Consider the following 19,859-nt stretch of genomic DNA (forward strand, 5'->3'; position numbering starts at 1 on the left):
GTTATTCCCTTTCTTGATGGCCCTGTGGTCCTTTTCTTCCAAAGAATCTTCTATTTCTGTGATACCAGACAGCTCCTCTTGTCATGGTGAGCCGGGCAGTTATTGGTTGTTTCTGGCAGCCCAGATCAGGTCCTCCTCCTTTGGGTGATGGTACCTGTGTTCTCAGTGTGTGTCAGGTGGTGCTGGGTTAGCTGGCCGCTCCGGGTGGGCCCTGACCACACAGCTTGAGAGTGATTGCGTCAGGGGTGGGGACCCAACCCACACCCGGCCCCTGAGACATTGACTTGGGACTTTGCTGGGACTGTTGAGCGGGAAGCCTTTCTCTTTCCCACGAGACAGACAACTGGAGAGAATGGCAGTGCAGAGACGGAGGTGGTTGCCTTGACATCACCAGGATAGGAAAAAGGCCGATCTGGAAAATCAAAGCAGACCTAGAAAACTGGAAGTCCATAGATTTCTGCTGACCTAGTTTGAGCCTGGATTTAGAATTTTCTGAAGCCTGATGTGTACCTGGACTTCCAAGTTATAACATACCAATAAATTCCCTTTTTTGCCTCAGCAGGGTTGAGTTGGGTTTGTGACGATGATGTGTCCTGATGAAAACAGTGAGCAAAGGTGGAATGACAGTCTGTGCCTTCAGATAATGTGGTCTCTCTTCCAGGTCTTCACTGAGATTTTGTTGAAGGACCTCATCATACTGCTGGTGCTTGTTATTCTGGAGTTTATCTGAGGCTCATCAGCTCCTACAACTTAGTGAAAGAATCTCTTTCCAGTGATACATCTAGTTTCAGTGGTTGTTTACTCAGTCTTTAAATTTTATTTTATCTTTTTAAAGATTTGTTTATTCATGAGAGACACACAGAGAGGCAGAGACACAGGCAGAGGGAGAAGCCGGCTCCCTGTGGGGAGCCTGATGCAGAACTCAATCCCAGGACCCCGGGATCACGACCTGAGCCAAAGGCAGACGCTCAACCACTGAGCCACCCGGGCATCCCCAGTTTTTAAATTTTAAATGAATAGTTAGTTCTGTGCCAAGCTGCAGTAAGAAGGTGTGTCTGCTTCTAGGGAGATGTTGGCAGGATTAGTGAATTCTTGTACCCCTGGGACAGGGCCGGTTTGAGTAAGGGCTGCAATGCCCAACGAGAGGAGGGAGCCTGGCCGCTCCTCCTCCTGCCTGCACCCGGGCAGCCTGCTCACCAGACCCGGTGCTCCCAGGCAGCCCGAGAAGGACCAAGCACAGACGCATCCATCCAGGAATCCCTCGATGTTTGAGGGAGACCCAACTTGCTGAATGGGAGGCTCTAAACTCAACAAAGGAGAAAATGACAAGGAAGGAAATGTGAATCAGATGAGTAGAGTAAGACTTTTTGAACAAATAGATGAAGATCCGTCTTTTTTTTTTTTTTTTTTTTTTTTTAAGATTTTATTTATTCATGAGAGACACAGAGAGAGAGAGGCAGAGACAGAAGCAGGCTCCCCACAGGGAGCCCAAAGTGGGACTCAATGTGCTTAAATATCTTTCACTAAGGAAATCTTAAGAATCCAATTGCAACATTTTAACAAATCCTCCAAAAGCTGGTTAATGTAATGTGCATAGCATGGGGGGGCGGGTTTGCACACACACTTGATAGACGTTAGCTATTATTCAAGTTAATAAATGAAAAAGCAAGTTGAAGAATATAGTACATGACTATATTATTAAAACAGAGAGCAGAACTCCATCTTTCTATATAGACCTATGTGTCTGTAAGTGCCTAGGAAAGGCCTAGAGCCACTGCTGGGGAGCCCACGAAGATTTTTACTCTAGCTGGATGGTGTGCATTTTTTACACCGAGACCATATTCAAGTCTAGCATTACTTTAATTAACACAGATTTGGGGGGGAGGGGTGGTTAAAGTAAAGGAAGAAGTAATAAAAGCCCATGAAGCCTGCTTTTATAATCTTGTCTGTAACATGGGGATTTGCTTTATTTCCCTAGCCCCGGTAGTATAAATGACTTTTAAAATATCTTTTGTATTAATCCTTGTTAATGTATAACCACCATTTGATCCGGTGTTTTTGAGATGCAGGCCAAGATCCCTTTGGTGGGGAATGGAGTATGGAGGGGTTCAGTCAGCACTGAGAGAGAGAAAGAAAGAAAAGAAAGAAAGAAAAAAGAAAAGGAAAGAAAGAAAAAAGAACAAAGCAGGACAGAATAAAATAAAAGTGTTAGAGTGCTTCACAAGTTGTAAGGGTAAATGCTATTTAGTGAAACTTTGTCAGTGTAATGTATTTCTTGCTGCGGCTTGTGGCCCTAAAAATTTGATAAAACACTAAATCACTTTCTTCCTGTGAGGCTGCTAAACAAAACTGAATTTTTTTCCTTTTGTGTATTTGCAGAATACATCATCTTGAGTAATTATAAACACTAAAGCAAAAAAGAAACACACATTGCAGATTTACTCTTGTCACTTCTTCAATAAGTTCAACTTTGAAAAGCAGAACCAGAAGTTGTAAATGAAGTAGGAACTTCTTCTGCTCCTTCTAAGTGCTCATTAGCACCATCAAAGAGTCTCTCCAAGTGGGGTTTGAGAAGCTGCTTCGGGGTTCTACAGTGCATCATCATTCCTTCAGCAACTAAATAACCTGTCCAGCATTTCTTTCAGCCTAGATTCCTGATTACAAAATATCAAAGACATTTGGAATCATGAGTATTTCAGATGTGTCAATAGAGGATTGAGAAGTCATATCACATGCAAGGAAGAATTTGGAAGGTGATTTTCTGAAGTCCCGTCTAGGATAGGCATACAGTTTGTTTTCATTGTGCAAAAATATAGTTATATTGAGTCTCATAAGCCTAATACATTGTATTAATCGCGTAGAATGTGTTTAATAAGAGAAATTTCTGATCTCAGCACACATGACCTACATTTACACATGGAGACTGAACTGTCCCATCTCACTGCTTTCCCGGATCCCAACCAGCTCATCTTCCTCATCCTCTCTTGGAGCTGAGTTAGCTCTCTGCAGTGTGGGACTCCTAAGTGGGTATGGAAGAGCCTCAGTGTGAGGGAGGGAAGGCAGCTCCAGCAAAATCTCGCTCCAATATGTCTAAAGCCAAACTAATTCAGTTATCTTTCATATCTGTTTTTGACAAAAGAGAACAGCTTAACTGATACAGTTTGCCTTATTTACTACTGACAAATTCCCCTACCAGCTTTCTCAGAACCACATTCTATTTCCTTTTTTTTTTTCCACATTCTGTTTCCAATCCATATTATTCCTTGGATTATTCCACTTAGACTGGTCATTGGAAAACTGTGGTTTTGAAACCACACTTTTCATCATATTTTGCTCGTGACCATTCTGATGGCAGGGCCTCAAGTGGCTAAGGGCCTTCATGTTCTAGGATGATGGGGGGGCTAAGAAGTGCCCTGTGTCTTGGTTGGAGGGGTAGCAAGGAGTTGAATCCCAAACAAACCCTCCAGTGAACCCTGCCCCTGAACCCTGTGTCAGTCACAGTTGCTGAGGGAAATACAAAGCCAAAGGAAAAAAATTCCAACCCTGGAGAAACTCATGGGTTTTTCCTTTAGTGGTACTGAAAGGATTCAAAATATCATTTATTCTCCAGCTCAGGGGGCCCTTTCGGGTCTTTCCCTGTGGACTGAAGATCTTTACGTCCTACTGGGGCCAGAGGATGTGAAGGCAGCTGCTTAGGGTGGGGATGCTGGTGATGAACTAGAACACTGAGGCCCAGAGAAGGCAAGGGCGACCCCAGGCCACCTGGTGGTCTGCTGATGGTGTTGGGGAGGGAGGCTGGGCCTTGCAGGCTGGGGAGCAGGCGGGGGTGGGGGGGGATGTTTGGGGCATGCCTGAATCCTAAAACTGAAGAAAGGCTGAATTTCTATGAAGCAGGAACATCTCAGAGGAGTTGGAGAGAGAAGAGTTCCAAGCTCACAGACATTCTGGAAAAGAGAACGCTCTCTCCTCTCCCACCCCTCTCACCTGCCATGCTTCCTCACCCCTGGAAGGAATTCAGACTGTCCTTTGTGGGGCCTATGGACAGAACTCCAGAGTTAATGTATGTGATGTGATGAGAGCCGTGCCTGGCACAGAGTGAGTGTCGTATAAATGTCTGTCTGCTGTCGTTATGCTGTTATGTTAGGCCCCAGATGATCAGCCAGTGGTATCTGAATTTTTCACTTGAGTAACCACTCGTCAGTGGTGGGAGAGCTGGTCTGAACTCTATGCAGGCCACCTCTGGGCAGATGGTCCATCTCTACACCAACCCCTGCTAATGTCATGTGACTAGATCCTTCTGCTGCCTGTTTTAGAACTGACCTTCTAAGTGGAAGAGGATGGGGGAAGCCCCCCAGCCCCATTCCTTCCTCAGAGCAGGGCAAAGTGGGGACATGAGGTGTCGGCCATGAGTAGTTCTGGTTAGCATCCATGTAGCAAAGAGCCCCAAAGACACCACAGGTACAGAGGTGCAGCAAAAGGAGGCTTGACTCTGAGGAGGTGAGGAGGATGGAGGTTCCTCTCTGGAGAAGATGCTCTGGAGCAATCAAGAAGCATCGAGAAATCCCGTGATTTCCTGCTCTTAGAGAGCATGCCCCGTGATTATGCAGAGGGCAGCTCTTCTCATGTTCTTAGCAGTTGGGGAACTGTTCTCATGGGTTAACCAATCCTCCTGAGCCTTACTAGGATTCCTTGAAGGCTCCCAAGAGTTTGTCTGGAAATTGGATTAAAAAAAATACAAAAACAAAAACCAGGTAGTTGGGGGCTCCCCTGACAGCAGGGGGCTCCAGTCACGCACATGACAAATGTAAAAATAAATGTTCTCATTATAAGAGCTTTGTTTTCGTAGCATATTGGACACAGAGTTTAAGACATGCTTAAATATCCTTCACTAAGGAAATCTTAAGAAACTGTCAGGATAGAAAGTGCCTAAAAAGTAAGACTGGACCATCACAATATTCAGTATCTACTGGATAAGTAGCATGAGACACTTATTGAAAATTTATATTATCATCAGCATTTACAGAGGGTTTAAAAAGTGCCAGTCTCTGTGCTTAGTGCTTTACGCCCTTTAGTTATCTCATGTCACCTCCCTAGCAACCCTGTGATGATAATAATCATGAGGGACTGGATGTCCCTCAAAGTCACACAAGCTTGCCTCGGCCCCAAAGCTGTGTTCTTAGAACCGTTAGAATTCACTGCTTGGGAAATCATTGTTTTCCTTATGAATAGTCTCACAAGCGTTCTGGAAACCATTCAGGCCTTTTATAGGAAGGCTCTCATTTGGGACTTTGATAGGCAGGGAGAGAATATTTATCATAGTCTGAGGTATAAGGAAAAAAAAGAAATGGTCTGATTTCTTCTGAAGTCACACATCAAGTGGTCGGATCATTTCAGCCAAAGTGGATTTTTGTGTCTGTTCACTTGACCCGCCGCAGGGATGCTTGGGGGCCCATGTTGTCAGACCCGAAGCTCCTCTCTCCTCTCTTACTGGTTCAGGAGGCAGGGAGCGCAGATTCCAGCCAGCAGGGCTGCTCCCTCCAGCCTCCCCCACTCCTGGCCTTCTAGCGTGTGACGTGGGGGTACCAGCACTGCCTCCTCAGAGCTCAGGTCAGCAACGTCAAGTGTTGCACAAACGTGCCCATGACTGTTGTCAGGAGGATGCAGAGGGAGAATTTAGGCAGCGGGCAGAGAACTAGCTGTACGCAAGATCAGCAAGATCCCCTCAGCCTTCCCTTCAGGGAGGCCTGGGCAAGGGAGCAGGCGTGCTGCTGAGAGCGGAAAGCTCCACTGAGGTATATTTTTGAGACTGATGCAAAATCCCAGGCAGTGACGTTCCAGTGACTCAGCCTAGTAGGTGGAAGTGATTTTAAATAATGGCAGTATCAGTCGTCGTCCTCCTCCCGCTGTGTCACACATCACCAAACACAAGCGCTCAGCCCGGCGCCCACTGAGTCAGCTGCTCCAGTGAGACCGACAAGGACGGAAGGACCCGCGGATCACAGCGCATCCCTCTGAGCCCATGGGGTAAAGTGAGGCATCCATGGAGCAATGTCCTTCTCATCCCCAGGAACAAGCCCAGATAAACAAGGGGTGACAAAAAGGTCACTCTGTACATCCCCCAGGTTTCAACAGTCCCCCCAGAGTGAAGTGAGCGTAGCTACAGCTGCCACCATCAGGGGAGAGGCCACTTGAGTCAGTTACGAGGGGAAGTTAAAAGCATTTAGAAAGTGGTAGCATTTTAGAGAGAAAGAAAGTGCAGTGACTGGATTGGCAGCTTCAGATGTCTCTTTGTAGACAGAACAATAGGGGGATCGGCTCAGGAAAGGGGGTGCAGGTCGTGCGGGGGTTTGGAAATAATGAGTTTCTCTGTGGCCGCCGGTGGCGGTGGCGGTGGCGGTGGTGGCGTAGAGGTGGATTCGTTGAACCGCCCAGCCACCGTGCCTCCCCGTGCTCTCCTGGACCCCGGGTGCCCCTGAGGCGAGGGGTCAGTCGGGGACTTCGCTGGGGCTTCTGGAGGACTGCACGCACCAAACAAGAATCAAAGCGCTTTGAGCTAGCAGGGGGAGGAGGGGCGAGGGTGGTTTCTTAGGAGCAGCCACCTAATGAGTAAGAATGAGATGGGAAGGCTTGGAGAGAAGAGGGTAGCCCGCAGAGTCCAGCGCCAGAAGCCACAGGGGTTTGAAGCCTTCCGTTCCGTCCCTCAGCTTTACTCAGCCAGAGCCAGAGCCCCCAGATTGGGAGTGAGGACCCAGAACGATTTATTTTGTGTGCATCATTTTAAGGACACCCAGTGTGTACCGTTGGGACAAATACACATTAAAAACAGGTTCAGTTTTCTCTGCTAAAAATAAAGGAAGAGATTTCCCTTTCTCTCTCTCTTTCACTTTCCTTCTCCCCAAGCATTGACTTTAGGAAATTTGCCATGTGAGTACCTTCTCTCGTCTGAAAAATACACAGATTGTTTTGAGGATTAGGTTGGCATTTTGTCAGTGCTAGGGCCCAGGAGTGTCTTCCTCAGGGACCCAGGTACCATCTCTTTGAAATGTGAACATTGAGGGACATGGTGTTCTGTCTCTCGGCTTAGGGGGGAGGTGGGAGCTTCAGTGGGCACTTCCCTCTGAGCTGCAAAATAACCTCCTGTCATAAAGTAGGAGGAGGTTGTTTCTCCTCTGGTTAAAGCCAATTAGCTAGTGCAGAAGGTCCTCAATTACCAGGTAAAGTTAGGATGAACCACGTGTGACCAGTGGCGCTGTCCAGTCCCCTTTCTTGAGGACTAGTCATGGTTTATCTTGAGAAAATGTATGGAATGCGTGGTAAATGCACAGCTCTATGAAAAGGTGAGATTTCTTTCTTTCTCTGCAATTCCTAGTGGGTCGTCTATGCTGTGCATCACATTCTGGTTTAATGCTGATTCAGTAATAAAACTGATCTTGTTCTCTATATTACCTTTGTGGAGAGAATTTCTGGGTTGAGAGGGGATCCTGTGTTTGATTGCATTTCTCCATCGATACTCACTTTATATCTGTTCTGTGTCTGGCTTCCTGCACTCAGTCCATATTTCTAAGTACAATATATGGCACCTTGGCTTTTTATAGATGAAGTTCTCTTAAAGGACCTAAACGTTTGCTAAGAGATGATTTTAAAGCTCAGTGAAGAAAGGATCAGATATAACTACTTTCATGTTGTGGTGGTTGCATAAGGTGCGGGGCTGGTCCGAGTTCATGCGGACTAGAGAAAGGTAAGGAAGCATTAAGTCCCTGTACTCTGGGACACTCCGTACCTGCTGCTCTGTCGCCTAGTCCACAGGAACCCACATCACTTGATTTTCACTGTTACAGCATTATAATTTTCTAATCACCTGCAATATTCACATATCCCCCAAGTTCCTGATCATGATCTGCATCATCACATTTGATAAATTCTTAAAAATGCAATTTGTGGGGCACCTGGGTGACTCAGTCAGTACAGCATCTGCCTTTGGCTCAGGTTATGATCCCAGGGTCCTGGGATTGAGCCCCATGGTGGGGAGGCTGCTTCTCCCTCTCCCTCTCCCTCTCCCTCTGCTGCATCCCTACTCATGCTCCCTCTCTCAAATAAATAAATTAAATCTATCAAAAATGCAATTTTTTCTCCTGGATGTATGTACAAGAGAAATAAGTGTATATTTCCACAGAAAGGCTCACACAGTAATTTTTTTAAAAAGATTTTATTTACTTATTCATGAGAGGCAAGACACAGGCTGAGGGAGAAGCAGGCTCCCTGTGGGGAGTCTGATGCAAAACCTGATCCCGGATCTCCCCAGGGCAGACACTCAACCTCTGAGCCACCCACGAATCCCGGCACAGTAATGTTCATAGCAGTTTTATTCATGCTATCTATGCAATGGGATGCCACTCAGCCACCAAACTCAACTCAACTCCTGTTACATTGATACATGATAGTGAATCTCAAAAACATTCCACTGAGCGAAAGGAGCCAGATACTGGGGCACCTGGGTGGCTGGGTGTTTGAGTATCTACCTTTGGCTCAGGGAGTGATCCTGGGGTCTTGGGGAGCCTGCTTCTTCCTCTGCCTGTGTCTCTGCCTCTCTCTCTGCGTGTCTCTCATGAATAAATAAATAAATAAATAAATAAATAAATAAATAAATAAATAAATAAAACCTTTAAAAAAAATAAAGAAGCCAGACACAAGAGAGCACACACTGTGTGATTCCACTTACACCATATTCTACAATAAGTGAAACCAACTTCTAGTGATAGAAAGCAGCTCAGTGCCGGCCTGGGGTGGAGTGGGAGAGGTTGACTGTACGTGGGCACGAGGGACCTTTGTGGGATGGTGGAAATGTTTCTATTTCTCGATTAGGGTGGAGGTTGCACAGGTAAATCCATTTGTCAAAATTCGAACTATATACATAAAATGGCTGTAGTTAACTGTGCGTAAATAATTCAGTGAAGTTTATTCCAGAAATAGATTTTCCTGTACGCACACCATTTGAAATAAAAACACAAAATGCCGTTTGCTTTCTCAGCCACGGCGACCCGGTTGGCAGGAGGCTGGGAGCCGGGCCCTCTGGCAGCCCGTGCTTGTGGTGCTTGTGTCACAAGCCCAAGGCCGGGTTGTGGCCACCCTGGTCCGTGCGGGTCCGGGAGGCGGCAGAGGCTGGCTCACGGGAACGCGGCGGGAGCGCTGTGCGCCGGGGCCTTCCCCAGGGGCAGCCGGTGGGAAGAGGAGCGACACCCCCAGCCCGCAGGTCGGCGCGAGTCCTGCCGCTTTCACAGGAACTGCAGGGCCCTGATCCGCGCGCTTCCCAGTTGATGGGAAGATTAAGGGCTCCCTTCCCCAAGCGAGGGGGGACTGAGAACTCTCTTTAAATATTACATTTCTTTCCCCCCCCAAATGTCATTTGAGCTCCTCCCCACTGATTCATTTGAGAGAGATATGTCAGGTTCTGTATTGGTTGAGTCAGATCCTTCCTCAGAACAAAACCCTGTAGGGGACTGAGGAATCCCCACGTCTTATGCCTGTTTACCAGACGCGGAGGGAACACGTGCGTCCCTGTTACCTGAGCGGGGCCTCCCCCCGCCCCCCCCGCCCCCCCCCCCCCCCCCCCCCGGGCCGGGCAGCCACGAGGCCCTCCTCGGGTTGGTTTTCCCACGCTCCGGGGTCTGGCAGGGAAAGACCGGCCGAAGGGTAGCTCATCAGGGGGCTCGCCGATGCCAGCATGGGATCCTCAGGGGATTTTTATTTATTTTATTCATTTTATTTATTTTTTAATTTTTTCTCGGGGGATTTTTAAAGAGGCCTCTGTAAATTCATCAACTTTCCTTCTGTCTCGGGAAGGCTTGGGGGAAGAAAGAGACGAAGGGGCGATGGGGGCGCTGCACCCACGGGCTGGGGACCCCGGGATCCCTGGCTGTCACCAGAAGCCAGCAGGGAGGCGGGCACAGCTTGGCCCTCGGAGCGCTCAGGAGCAAGCAATCCTGCCAACGCCGGATTTCAGACTCCGGCCTCCAGAGCTGCGGGGGAATAGTCCCCGTTGCCTGAGCGCCCGGTTTGTGGTACTTTGCCCTGGAAGCCCTCGCGAGCTGGTGCAGAGGGAGAAAGAGAGGCTGTGTGTGAGGAAAGGCCTAGGCCGTCGTAGCTGGAGGGGACGCGTGAGGACAAGGCCTCCGGCACCCTCCCTCGGGCGGGGCTGCGGGCGGCTGTGACCGGCTCGCGGCCGGCTCCTGCGCGGGAGCCTCCAGCCCCGCCCCCGGCCCCGCCCCGGCCCCGCCCCGGCCCCGCCCCGGCCCCGCCCCCGCCTCCAGCCCACCGGGCCTTTTACCACAGGAAGAGCTTTCAAGACTCATCCAAGAGACTGAGCAGAGCCCTGGGTCCCTCTCCTCTGGCCGCCTGGAGCTCTGGAGCTCTGGAGCTCACACTCCCACTTTGCCGGTCTGTAACAAGGCGGCGGGGCAGGGGCGAGCGCGACCATGCCGGGCCTGCCCATCTCCCTGGGTGCTGGCGGCGGACACAGGGAAGTGTGTGTGAAAGCGTCTTGTGAATCGCGCCCGCCAGGGAGTTAGAGGCACCTTCTGTTGTTTCAGAGCTTCGACAGAGATCCCAAAGGGAAAGAGAAAGAGGTGGCCGCTTATTTAGGCAGGGACACTAAGAGGTTATGAAATCAGCTTTGAGAGCTTCGGCTTGTCACCAACCTGGAGACCATAGAAGAGGAGGCTGGGGGTGCAGCTCGGGACAGTCAGAGAGCAGCCTCCGCGCGGGAGCTGTCGAGGGGGAGGCGCTGCTTCTCCCCCTTTGCCTCAGCCCATCCCCACAATAAGCCTAGTGAGTCTCTGTCTGGCTTCAGAGCCCACAGGAAGCCAGACAGGTGCCCTCTCGAGTTGGAAGGACAAAGGGACTGATACTTAAGCCACATTGCAAACCATGAATGCAGAGCCTGGTTGGAGCCGTCTGTGGTGGCAGGACAAGGAGAGAGGTACAGGGCAATGAGGGCCCAAAGGGGGGCTACTTACAGCTGCTTGAGGACCCCACAGAAGTGAGCTGGTACTGGCTTTCCTTAAAGGGGACTCTGCCCTGAAGGACCATTTGCAAGGCAAGGTGACCCCAGCCGTGTGACTCAGGATGGGGTAGACCTCAGAAGCCGGGGACCGGGGATAGTTACACGTGGGCAGCTCAAGGAACATCCCCTGTCTGATATTCCTTCACAGAGAGACCTCCGGGGAATCTGCAGAAGCTCCATGTGGGGCAGAGTACCCGTTCAGGCAGGCCACACCCCTGGGCCTTGGCCCCAGACGCGAACCGACCAAGTGCTGTCCTGGGGCTTGCTACCCTTCACCACTCCCCCGTCCCTGTTCCGAGTCTGGGGGTGCCAGAACAGTTCTGGAGCATGGTGAGCAGTGGGGGGAGAAGTCCACCATGTTATTCTTCTTCTGCTTAGAGTTTCTTAGCCTGGGTCTGTCCTGAGTTTTAAACTGGTTGTGGGATTATACCTTTGATAGTAGACTGAATTGGACTTTCCAATATCTGAAGAGACTATTCACCAGTCAACAGAGTGACTGGAAAAGCTGTGGGACTTCTCTGAGTATTCATCCAGGGACAGGGAAGCACAACCCGACAGCAGTTGCTTAAAGAATCAAGATTTATTTCTGTTTGTACCATATCTTTCAACTTATTCTAACAAAGAGGTTATAGTTAGATAAATGTTCACCTTAGAACCTCTTTTCCTGGGAATACAAGGATCAACAGAGCCCACTCTTCTTATTGCAGCTAAGGGAATATCCACATAAAGGGCAGGCCATTAATTGTCTTTAGATTGAATCCTGAGCTAGCAATGAAAACATAGGTTTCCATTAAGCATTTCTATTTGCATTCAAGGAAGGAAAAGTGACTATTCCTTAAATTATACTTTGCATGATGTTTGTGATATAACTGGATAAAATTACAATTGGCATATGTTTTTAGGCAATTTGAAATGGATAGGAATCCATTAAATCATAAAATAGTGTTAGAACAGCCTTATGTTTACAAAGAATCTAATGTGTGTGTTAAGTACCACAAATTCTAGTACTCACATCTGGTAATGTATTACTCTTGGTGTTAGTCAAGACTTCTTTGATTGGGAGTAACAGAAACCCAACTCAGACCAGTTTCTGAAAGAGAAAGCATTGGTTCATAGAGATGGGAAGTCCCAGGGTGGATCTGGTTTCAGACATGGCTGGATGTAGGGCTGCTTCTCTCTCTCTCAGCTCTGCTAGTTACGCTTTCACTTCATTCAACAAACTTTCTCCAGTGTGGTGGGAGAGAATATCTCCTGGCCCCCCTCTATCCCCCATGCTCAGCCACCACAGTAGACAGTGAACTGGTCTCAGCAGTGTCCATGTAGCCATAAGCCCCAAAGACAACCAGGTCATATTCCACCCCAAACCAACCTTGTTAGCTAAAAGATGGGAAGCTCTGATTGGCCAGCTTGGGTCATAGGACCATCTCTGTCAAAAGAGGCTGTTGCACAATAGTTGATGGTCCATTAGGAACTCACAGAATGGTCAAAAAGTTACTGGTAGAAGGGGTGAAATAGTATACTGCCCTTAGCACATGACAAGCTCTATTTTCTTCTTTATCCACAGACTATTCAGTTAGCACTTTCTAGGTCTAGAGTCCAAGTGACATCCCTTCACCCTGTGCTACTGTTTTCTGATTCTACTTAGAGGCAGTCTACCCATCTGAGCCCAAACCATGGAGAGAGACCCTATTTTATGTATGTGTAGCTTTCTCCTTAAAAACATCAGAGTGTTATCTTTTAAATCCATCTATCATTTATTTATACATTATTTATACACATTTTTAGTTTTCTGTGAGAACAACTCATATAGTTTGTTTTCCTGACCCAATTGAATGATACACATCTCTAGGGCTGGCTGTGAATGATGAAATTTTGTTCTTGATTCAGGACACCTCCTCTCAGGGCTCTGGCTTCCAGATCTCCCTGCAGCTACGTGATGCCCCAGGCTCCACACCACCCTGCCAACCTTCCATTCTTTCCTCTCCATCAGCCACACCCAAGGGGCTTCATCCTGGCAGGTAACTATGCCTGGTCACAGATGTTGATAAGGTAACCTAAGCCCCTAGTTTGCTAGCTAGTTGAAATATTTCTCTCCCAGATAACCTACTTCCTTGGTTTAGATAAACAGGCTTCTTAAGAAGGCCTTTAGGGGATGTCAGAGATGGAGGAGATCCCAGTCCCAGGAGCTAACCAGTGGCTTCCATGCGCTTAGACACAGTTATCTACTCTGTCCACGTGTGACACAATATGAGGGTGCTTGCGTTTTCCTTCCTCCTTTGACACCTTCCCATTTGGGCCAATGGGAAGGTTAAAGCACAATCAGGCTAATGCACTGTGACATTGGTTAGTATGCTAGAGCAAGGCTGCCAGAGCCTCAAAGATGTTGTTAGAAATAGAACATTGTTTTTAGCTGGTACAGATAAATTAGTTTAATTTTCTCAAGCAGTTGGTTTGAACAAAATTTACTAAGCTTTGTTTTGAGTAATTCAATGCAATTTGAACTATGAGTTGTGTGTAACTCTTGTACATTTGATCATGAGCAACAATCCCTCCTTCCCCTTTTGGTGGAAAAGGATTTTATCTTCTGTGATTCTTTCAGATCCCCCATATCATGTCTATTTTCTTGCTCAGCTCCTAAACCTATAATTCACTCAGCCAATTCGGTGTTTAAAAGTATTTCAAAATAGTATATGGAAGTCACAAAACACATGGTAGGTGCTCAGTAAGAACACTGTGTCAGATTGTATTTTCCCAAAATGGTCATAATAGTCTTTCCCACCCCACATCTTCTTTGAGAACCTTGCCACTCCCCCATCAAGAGGTAAGGACTATGCTCCCTCCCCTTGAACCTGGATGGGCTTTTGTGATTGCCTTGACCAGAAGAGTATGGAGGAAGAGATGCCCTGAGACTTCTGCTGCTAGGTCTCACTCTCTCTCCACTTTCTCTGGAGCCCCAAGTCTCCATGTGAGAAGTATGGCTTCTTGAAGCCACCATGCTGGAGAGTCCATAGAGCAAATAGACACATGTCTCATGGAGACGGAATATGGTGGCTAAGGAGCCCTGCTCTTTCGCTGTTAGCTCTTCTTCCAGTCTTCCCAGCCCACGTGTGAGACACATGAGTGAACCTCCACAGGGTTCTAGCACCACTCACCATCTGGCTGTAACTAGCCAGGGACCGGACCCTAAGGGAGAACCCCCAAGTCTGTGAGGTAATGATAAATTATATAATATTATATAATATATAATATATACAATTAATAAATATAAATTAAGCTTTGGGATGATTTGTCACGTCACAATGGCTGATACAACATTTAATATTTGGCAAGTACTGACTGCATCAAGCCTTGTGCTAGGTACTTGGTAGGGATTACTTCATTTAAGCCTGACTATTTGTATGAGAGAAGCATTTTTACTCACCCTCAGAGAAGCTAAGTGATCTGTCTAAGATCACACAACAATGGATGACAGGAGGACCAGGGGTCCAAGCACCCAACCACCAAGACCTGCACATGTAGCATTCCCTTTGTTTATGACTCTTCTGCTGGGTGGTAGCATCTCCTCTGACCTCATGCACGTGTTGCTCTGTCACCCAGCAGCTAGAAGCAGAATGTGTGAGCAGAGGCGGGGTCAGCAGGGCCTCAACAGATCCAAGGTGATCACTTCCAGCGAATTCCCAAACCCCAATGTTATAGTTTTATACCTTCAGCTTTCAGACTGTGCGTAGTATTTTTTTTTTAAGATTTTTTTAAAGATTTAAAGTCTCATGACTTATTTACTCATGAGAGACGCAGAGAGGAGAGAGAGAGAGAGAGAGAGAGAGAGACATGCAGAGGGAGAAGCAGGCTCCACGCAGGGAGCCCGATGTGGGACTCGATCTCGGGTCTCCAGGACCACACCCTGGGCTGAAGGCAGCGCTAAACTGCTGAGCCACCCAGGCTACCCTGTGTGTAGTATTTTTTAAAAATCCCAATGGGTGATGGCATTGCGGGGGGGGGGGGACATATTATATCATATTAGTCATTTATACTCAGCAAGGCTGAGTTTATAGGAAGCTTTCCTGTTAGAAGATTTTATTTTATTTTATTTTTTAAAGATTTTATTTATTTATTCATGATAGACATAGAGAGAGAAGAGAGGCAGAGACACAGGCAAAGAAGCAGGCTCCATGCCGGGAGCCTGATGCGGGACTCGATCCCAGGACTCCAGGATCATGCCCTGGGCCAAAGGTAGGTGCTAAAATGCTGAGCCACCCAGGGATCCCCTGTTAGAAGATTTTAATGGCAGCTGGGGGTAAAGGAGGGAAAGAAGAAGAAGGAAGGAAGGAAGAGAGAGAAGGAAGGAAAGAAATAAAACGGTGAAAATGTGGAACAGATACTGAAGAGGAAAATGATTCAGAGATTGGGGTACCAGAGACAAAGATTCATTACTGTATGAATATATTTATTCACTGTCATTCATTTTTAAAACTTTTATTTTATTGTCACTCAAAAATTGTATCAAATGTCCACAATATGCCCAACTGTACATTAAATGTGAAGCATGGATATTTCCTACCCTCAGCTCATAGGAATAGAGATGCTTACAATGTATTACTGGAACTCTTCCTCTTCGATAGGCAGAAAGACCAGGGAAGGTTTCCTGAAGGAGGTGACAGCTGAGCTGAAGCTTAAAGGACAGACAGCAGTTCAGCAGGCCAACAGGAGGTGGAAGGTATCAGGTGGAGGGACCAACATGAGCAAGGGCATGGAATGGTATATGTGGGGGCCACGAGCAGTTCGGAGGTGCTGGAAGGTAAGGTTCGAGTCAGGTTGTGCTGAGAGATGAGCCTGGCTCAAAGGTCATGGAGAGGGCTGTGGCGGTCATTTACAGAGCTTGAATTTTGTCCTTGAATGATGTGGAGCTGCTGAAGTGTCTTCAGGAGGCTCCAAAGAATCACTCTTCACCAGCTCTCCCTCCCACTTCTGACAAGCTTTGCCTGACAGGATTTGTTGTCCAAATTTTACAAATTGAAGACCTCCTCTTAAAATCAAACTTGTTCAAATTCTAATGGCAAAATCAGTGGGGACTATGACCTACCAGGGTGAGGAAAGTTTCCCTGCAGTGCCTACAGGTCTTATTCTGTAAGATCAGCAAGCCCAGCTGGGTGTCCACCTAGAAGAGATGGTGTTGTTTCTAACCACTAGCATATGTCTCAAGGCAGGGCTCAATGCACTTTTACACACTTAAATGCTCAGAGAAACAAAAAAGAGGTTATTAAAAACCAGCAGCACAAATGAGATGAGGAAAAGCTGGGATATGGGCACCTGGGTCCAGAGAATCAGCCACATACCAATGTAGGGAGGGCTGGGCAAAGGGAGGTAAGGCCCCAGCAGCAGGCCCTACGAGATGGGGGGCTGAGAGGGAGGGGAGACAGAGGTAAACCAAAGGGAGGAAAGACCTAGAGTCTCAGATGACAAAGCCAAGACTGTCGAGGCCTGAGATTGGTAAACCCTAGTTTCCAGGAGTTTGGCTGGAGCAAGCCACCACACGGATGCAGTCCGCGTGCTGGGGTATCAGGCTTGGCTCTCTTCACCTCTGAGCTGTGGAGGCTGGTGAGTGTAGGATGGTGGCTACAGGTGTCCATGGCCCCTTCTTCAGCTTTTCCTTCTTTAAATTCCTTTGACAATACCCCAGTCACCCATTTGCCACTTATAAAGTGTTCCCTTAAATGGTTAATTAATTTTTTACTATAGCTGGTTAGTTGACCTTTTACTATAAATACTAACTCTGGGACTAGACCATAAACTCCTTCAAGGCAGAAGTCTTGCTTTAAATATTTTGTGTCCCCATTCATCACCGGTTCAAAATGAGGTATGCCGGCCAGGTAGGCTCTAGGGGGCTGGATTATGGAGAAGGAGCAGGTCTACCCTCAGGCTGCTCATGATCTGCCTGGGGAGATAGGTAAGCCAACGGAAGACTTTGCCTGTATTTGCTTTGGGCTACACACTCGTGGTTTGGGCCATCTTGGATCTATCTCTCCACCGTCTCTTGGAAACTGTGTCTTGCCCTGAGGGGTTTTCTCCATCCCGCATCAGAGGGGGCACCCATAGTCTAGGCTGCGATCCTGCACTCATTTCCATGATTAGGCATGTGACCAATGGGGTTGGCCTGTGAGGGGTCAGGTGCCTGCTTTCCTGCTGAACTTGAACCTGGGAGGGAAGGAGGCAGGAAGCTGCTCTAGCTGCATGCCTCCCGTGCTGGAGCCTGTAATTCTTCACTTCTAGTCAGGCTGAGTTGAATTCTCTATAGAAACCAATAGAAAATATAGAGAGGTATTATGAGAGGAGGTGTTACGGGGTCATATACAATTACACGTCACGAGTGTATGTGTATGTGTGTGTGTGAAAAACTGTGTGTGTGCGTGTGTGTGTGTGTGTGTGTGTGTGTGTGTGTGTAGGTTTCTGGGAGGAAGTGATACCTGACCTGAATCTTGAAAGACTGGTAGGAGTTAAACAAAGCTGTTCCAGTCAGAGTGGCAGGTCTGCGCTTGCATCCTCAATGCAATGAATCAGTGGAGGTGAAATTCCAGAGGCTTTAAGGGCCTCTGCACTGTGTTCCAGCTCCAGCATGTCCCCAAACATCCATGGAGGGGAAGTGCTTTCAAAAGACGGGCTGAAGGGCGCCTGGGTGGCTCAGTTGGTTCAGCGTCTGCCTTTGGCTCAGGTCATGATCCCAGGGTCCTGGGATGGAGCCTAGTGTCGGGCTCCCTGCTCAACGGAGAGCCTTCTCCCTCTCCCTCTCCCTGCTGCTCTGCTCACTTGTGTGCGCACTCTCTCTGTCAAAAAAATAAATAAAATCAAGAAGAAGAAGCAGAAGCAGAAGAAGAAGAAGAAGAAGAAGAAGAAGAGGAGGAGGAGGAGGAGGAGGAGGAAGAGGAGGAGGAGGAGGGAGAAAACTATGAACAAAATTGCTCTACTTTGGGCTTTGCTGGTTTTCTCTGGGCCTTTAATATGTAAATACGCATCCAGCAATAGAATCCTTTGTCTGCAGAGCACAAAGTATGCTGTCTGTGTTGAAGAGTTTTAGAAAGTTTATAAAGTGCACTTTTCTATGAAGTGTGGAATAATCATTCAGTAACACCTCCTGCCATTCTGGGTGTAATTGGTGGCATTGTTGCAAAACTTTGATTACATTGTACCAAAGACAACAATAATGTGATTGAGCAGGTAAGGAAGAGCATGATGGGTTACGGAGACTTGTCAATAGTTCCTGCATAATTCAGCCTTTCTCCATGTTGCTTATGAACGGCTCCGACGCAGGCATTATTCCGAAATCCCTGGAATCCAGTGTGGATGGCCTGGACCGCTGGAATGTGCCATGACAGGGGATGCATATTGGCTCAGCTGGTGGAAAGCTCCTAGAGATGAGCCCATTTTTATTAATTATGCTACGGGCTTCTGCAGAGCCCCAGCAAGAGATTGTGTAGAGGGACAGGCAGTGGCAGGATCCACCAGTTGAGATTTCATCCTCAGGGTAATAGGAAGCCTTTGGAGGCTCTTAACCAGTGGGTGTGATAATCAGGTATATTTTAGAGGATGTGAGGTGGGGCTGGTGCTAGAGACAAAGAAACTAGTTAGGAAGCTATTTCAGTAATGGGGGAAGCAATCATAGAGGACTGAACTGAGTAAGTGGTGTTAGGAATGGGCAGAAGGCACAGCCTGAGACATTTAGGATGCAGAATTAATTGACTTGGCTCTGGAGCAGCTGTGGGGATGGTGAGAAGGGGGAAGTGGGGAGTGGGAGGCAACCCACAACTTCTGGCTCGTTCAACCATGTGGACAGCTGTGGCTCTACAGTTGGCAGGCAGCCTGGTATGGAGGGAGCACGGCACAAAAGAGCTCAGTTTGAATCCTGGCTGTCAACTACTTAGTGCAAGTACGTCAGCATCTCTGTGCCTTGATTTCTTCATCTGTAAAACGGGACGGTAGTCCCCCTATCTTGCCAGGATAAAATGGCACACAGTGTGCTGGAGAAGTGGAGGCTACTGCTCCCAAGACAGGAAGCAGAGAGGAGAAGCGGTTTAAGGAGAGTGTCATTTTAGAGACGTTGCCCTTGAGGTGACTTGGGCGGCAACATGGGGATGTCTGTAGGATATGAGATATCTGAGTATGGAACTCAGAAGAAGGCCTGGCTGGGCAGAGAAACAGGGAGCCATCAACCTTTCAGAATTAGACCAAGGTAGGGCAGTAAAGGAGAACAGCCCAAGAGAGAACCAACAGGGCCTACTGTAGGTTCTAACGGAGGCTATGGGGTGCACCACCATTTGGGGCCACACAAAGGCACGGACAGGAGCCCCCTCATCCATGGTTTCACTTTCCGTGGTTACAGTTCCCCAAAGTCCACCGTGGCCATGGGCAGATAGATGATCTTCCTGGGGAATCATCACAGGATCCATAGTAGCCTAACCCTGCATCACTGTGCCTGCATCATTGACATGACTTCATCTCCTCACGTAGGCGTTTTATCATCTCCCATCCTCTGAAGGACAGGAGTGAGTACATGCAGTAAGATATTCTGAAAGAGAGAGACCACATTCACATAACTTTTATTATAGCACACTGCTGCAATTGTTCTATTATTGTTGCTATTAATCTCTTGCTGTACCTGATTTATAGATTAAATTGCATCATAGGTACGTCCCTCAGGAAACGCCATGGTGTGTATAGGTTCAGTACTATCCTCCGTTTTAAGCATCACTGGGGTCTTGCAGGGTGGCCCCTGCTGATAAGGGCGCAGCTACTGTAACACTGAGGAATC

At 47.8% G+C, this 19,859-nt stretch overlaps 2 protein-coding genes across 7 annotated transcripts in view; both read left to right on the forward strand.

Annotated features, from left to right (window-relative positions):
* The window catches only part of ATP6V1C1 (ATPase H+ transporting V1 subunit C1), a 59,879-nt gene extending 57,045 nt beyond the window's left edge, over nt 1–2,834 (forward strand). For all 4 annotated transcript variants that reach the window (XM_072774115.1, XM_072774114.1, XM_072774113.1 and 1 more), the window contains one exon: nt 2,380–2,834. Coding sequence is in view for 1 of the 4 variants with exons in the window: in XM_072774116.1 (XP_072630217.1) it covers nt 2,380–2,398 (19 nt within the window). In the remaining 3 variants the exon portion in view is untranslated. The remainder of the gene's footprint in view (nt 1–2,379) is intronic.
* Nucleotides 2,835–10,340: 7,506 nt separating this feature from the next.
* BAALC (BAALC binder of MAP3K1 and KLF4) overlaps nt 10,341–19,859 on the forward strand; it is a 107,799-nt gene continuing 98,280 nt past the window's right edge. Inside the window, exons 1-3 of one of the 3 annotated variants that reach the window (XM_072774118.1) lie at nt 10,341–10,975; nt 11,208–11,389; nt 12,947–13,077. In XM_072774118.1, the coding sequence (XP_072630219.1) occupies nt 10,924–10,975; nt 11,208–11,389; nt 12,947–13,077 (365 nt within the window). In that variant the 5' untranslated portion in view covers nt 10,341–10,923. The remainder of the gene's footprint in view (nt 10,976–11,207; nt 11,390–12,946; nt 13,078–19,859) is intronic. The other 2 variants (XM_072774117.1, XM_072774120.1) reach the window with 2 other exon arrangements.

Source organism: Canis lupus, chromosome 14, assembly GCF_048164855.1.
Source record: "Canis lupus baileyi chromosome 14, mCanLup2.hap1, whole genome shotgun sequence".
In the NCBI taxonomy this organism is placed as follows: Eukaryota; Metazoa; Chordata; class Mammalia; order Carnivora; family Canidae; genus Canis; species Canis lupus.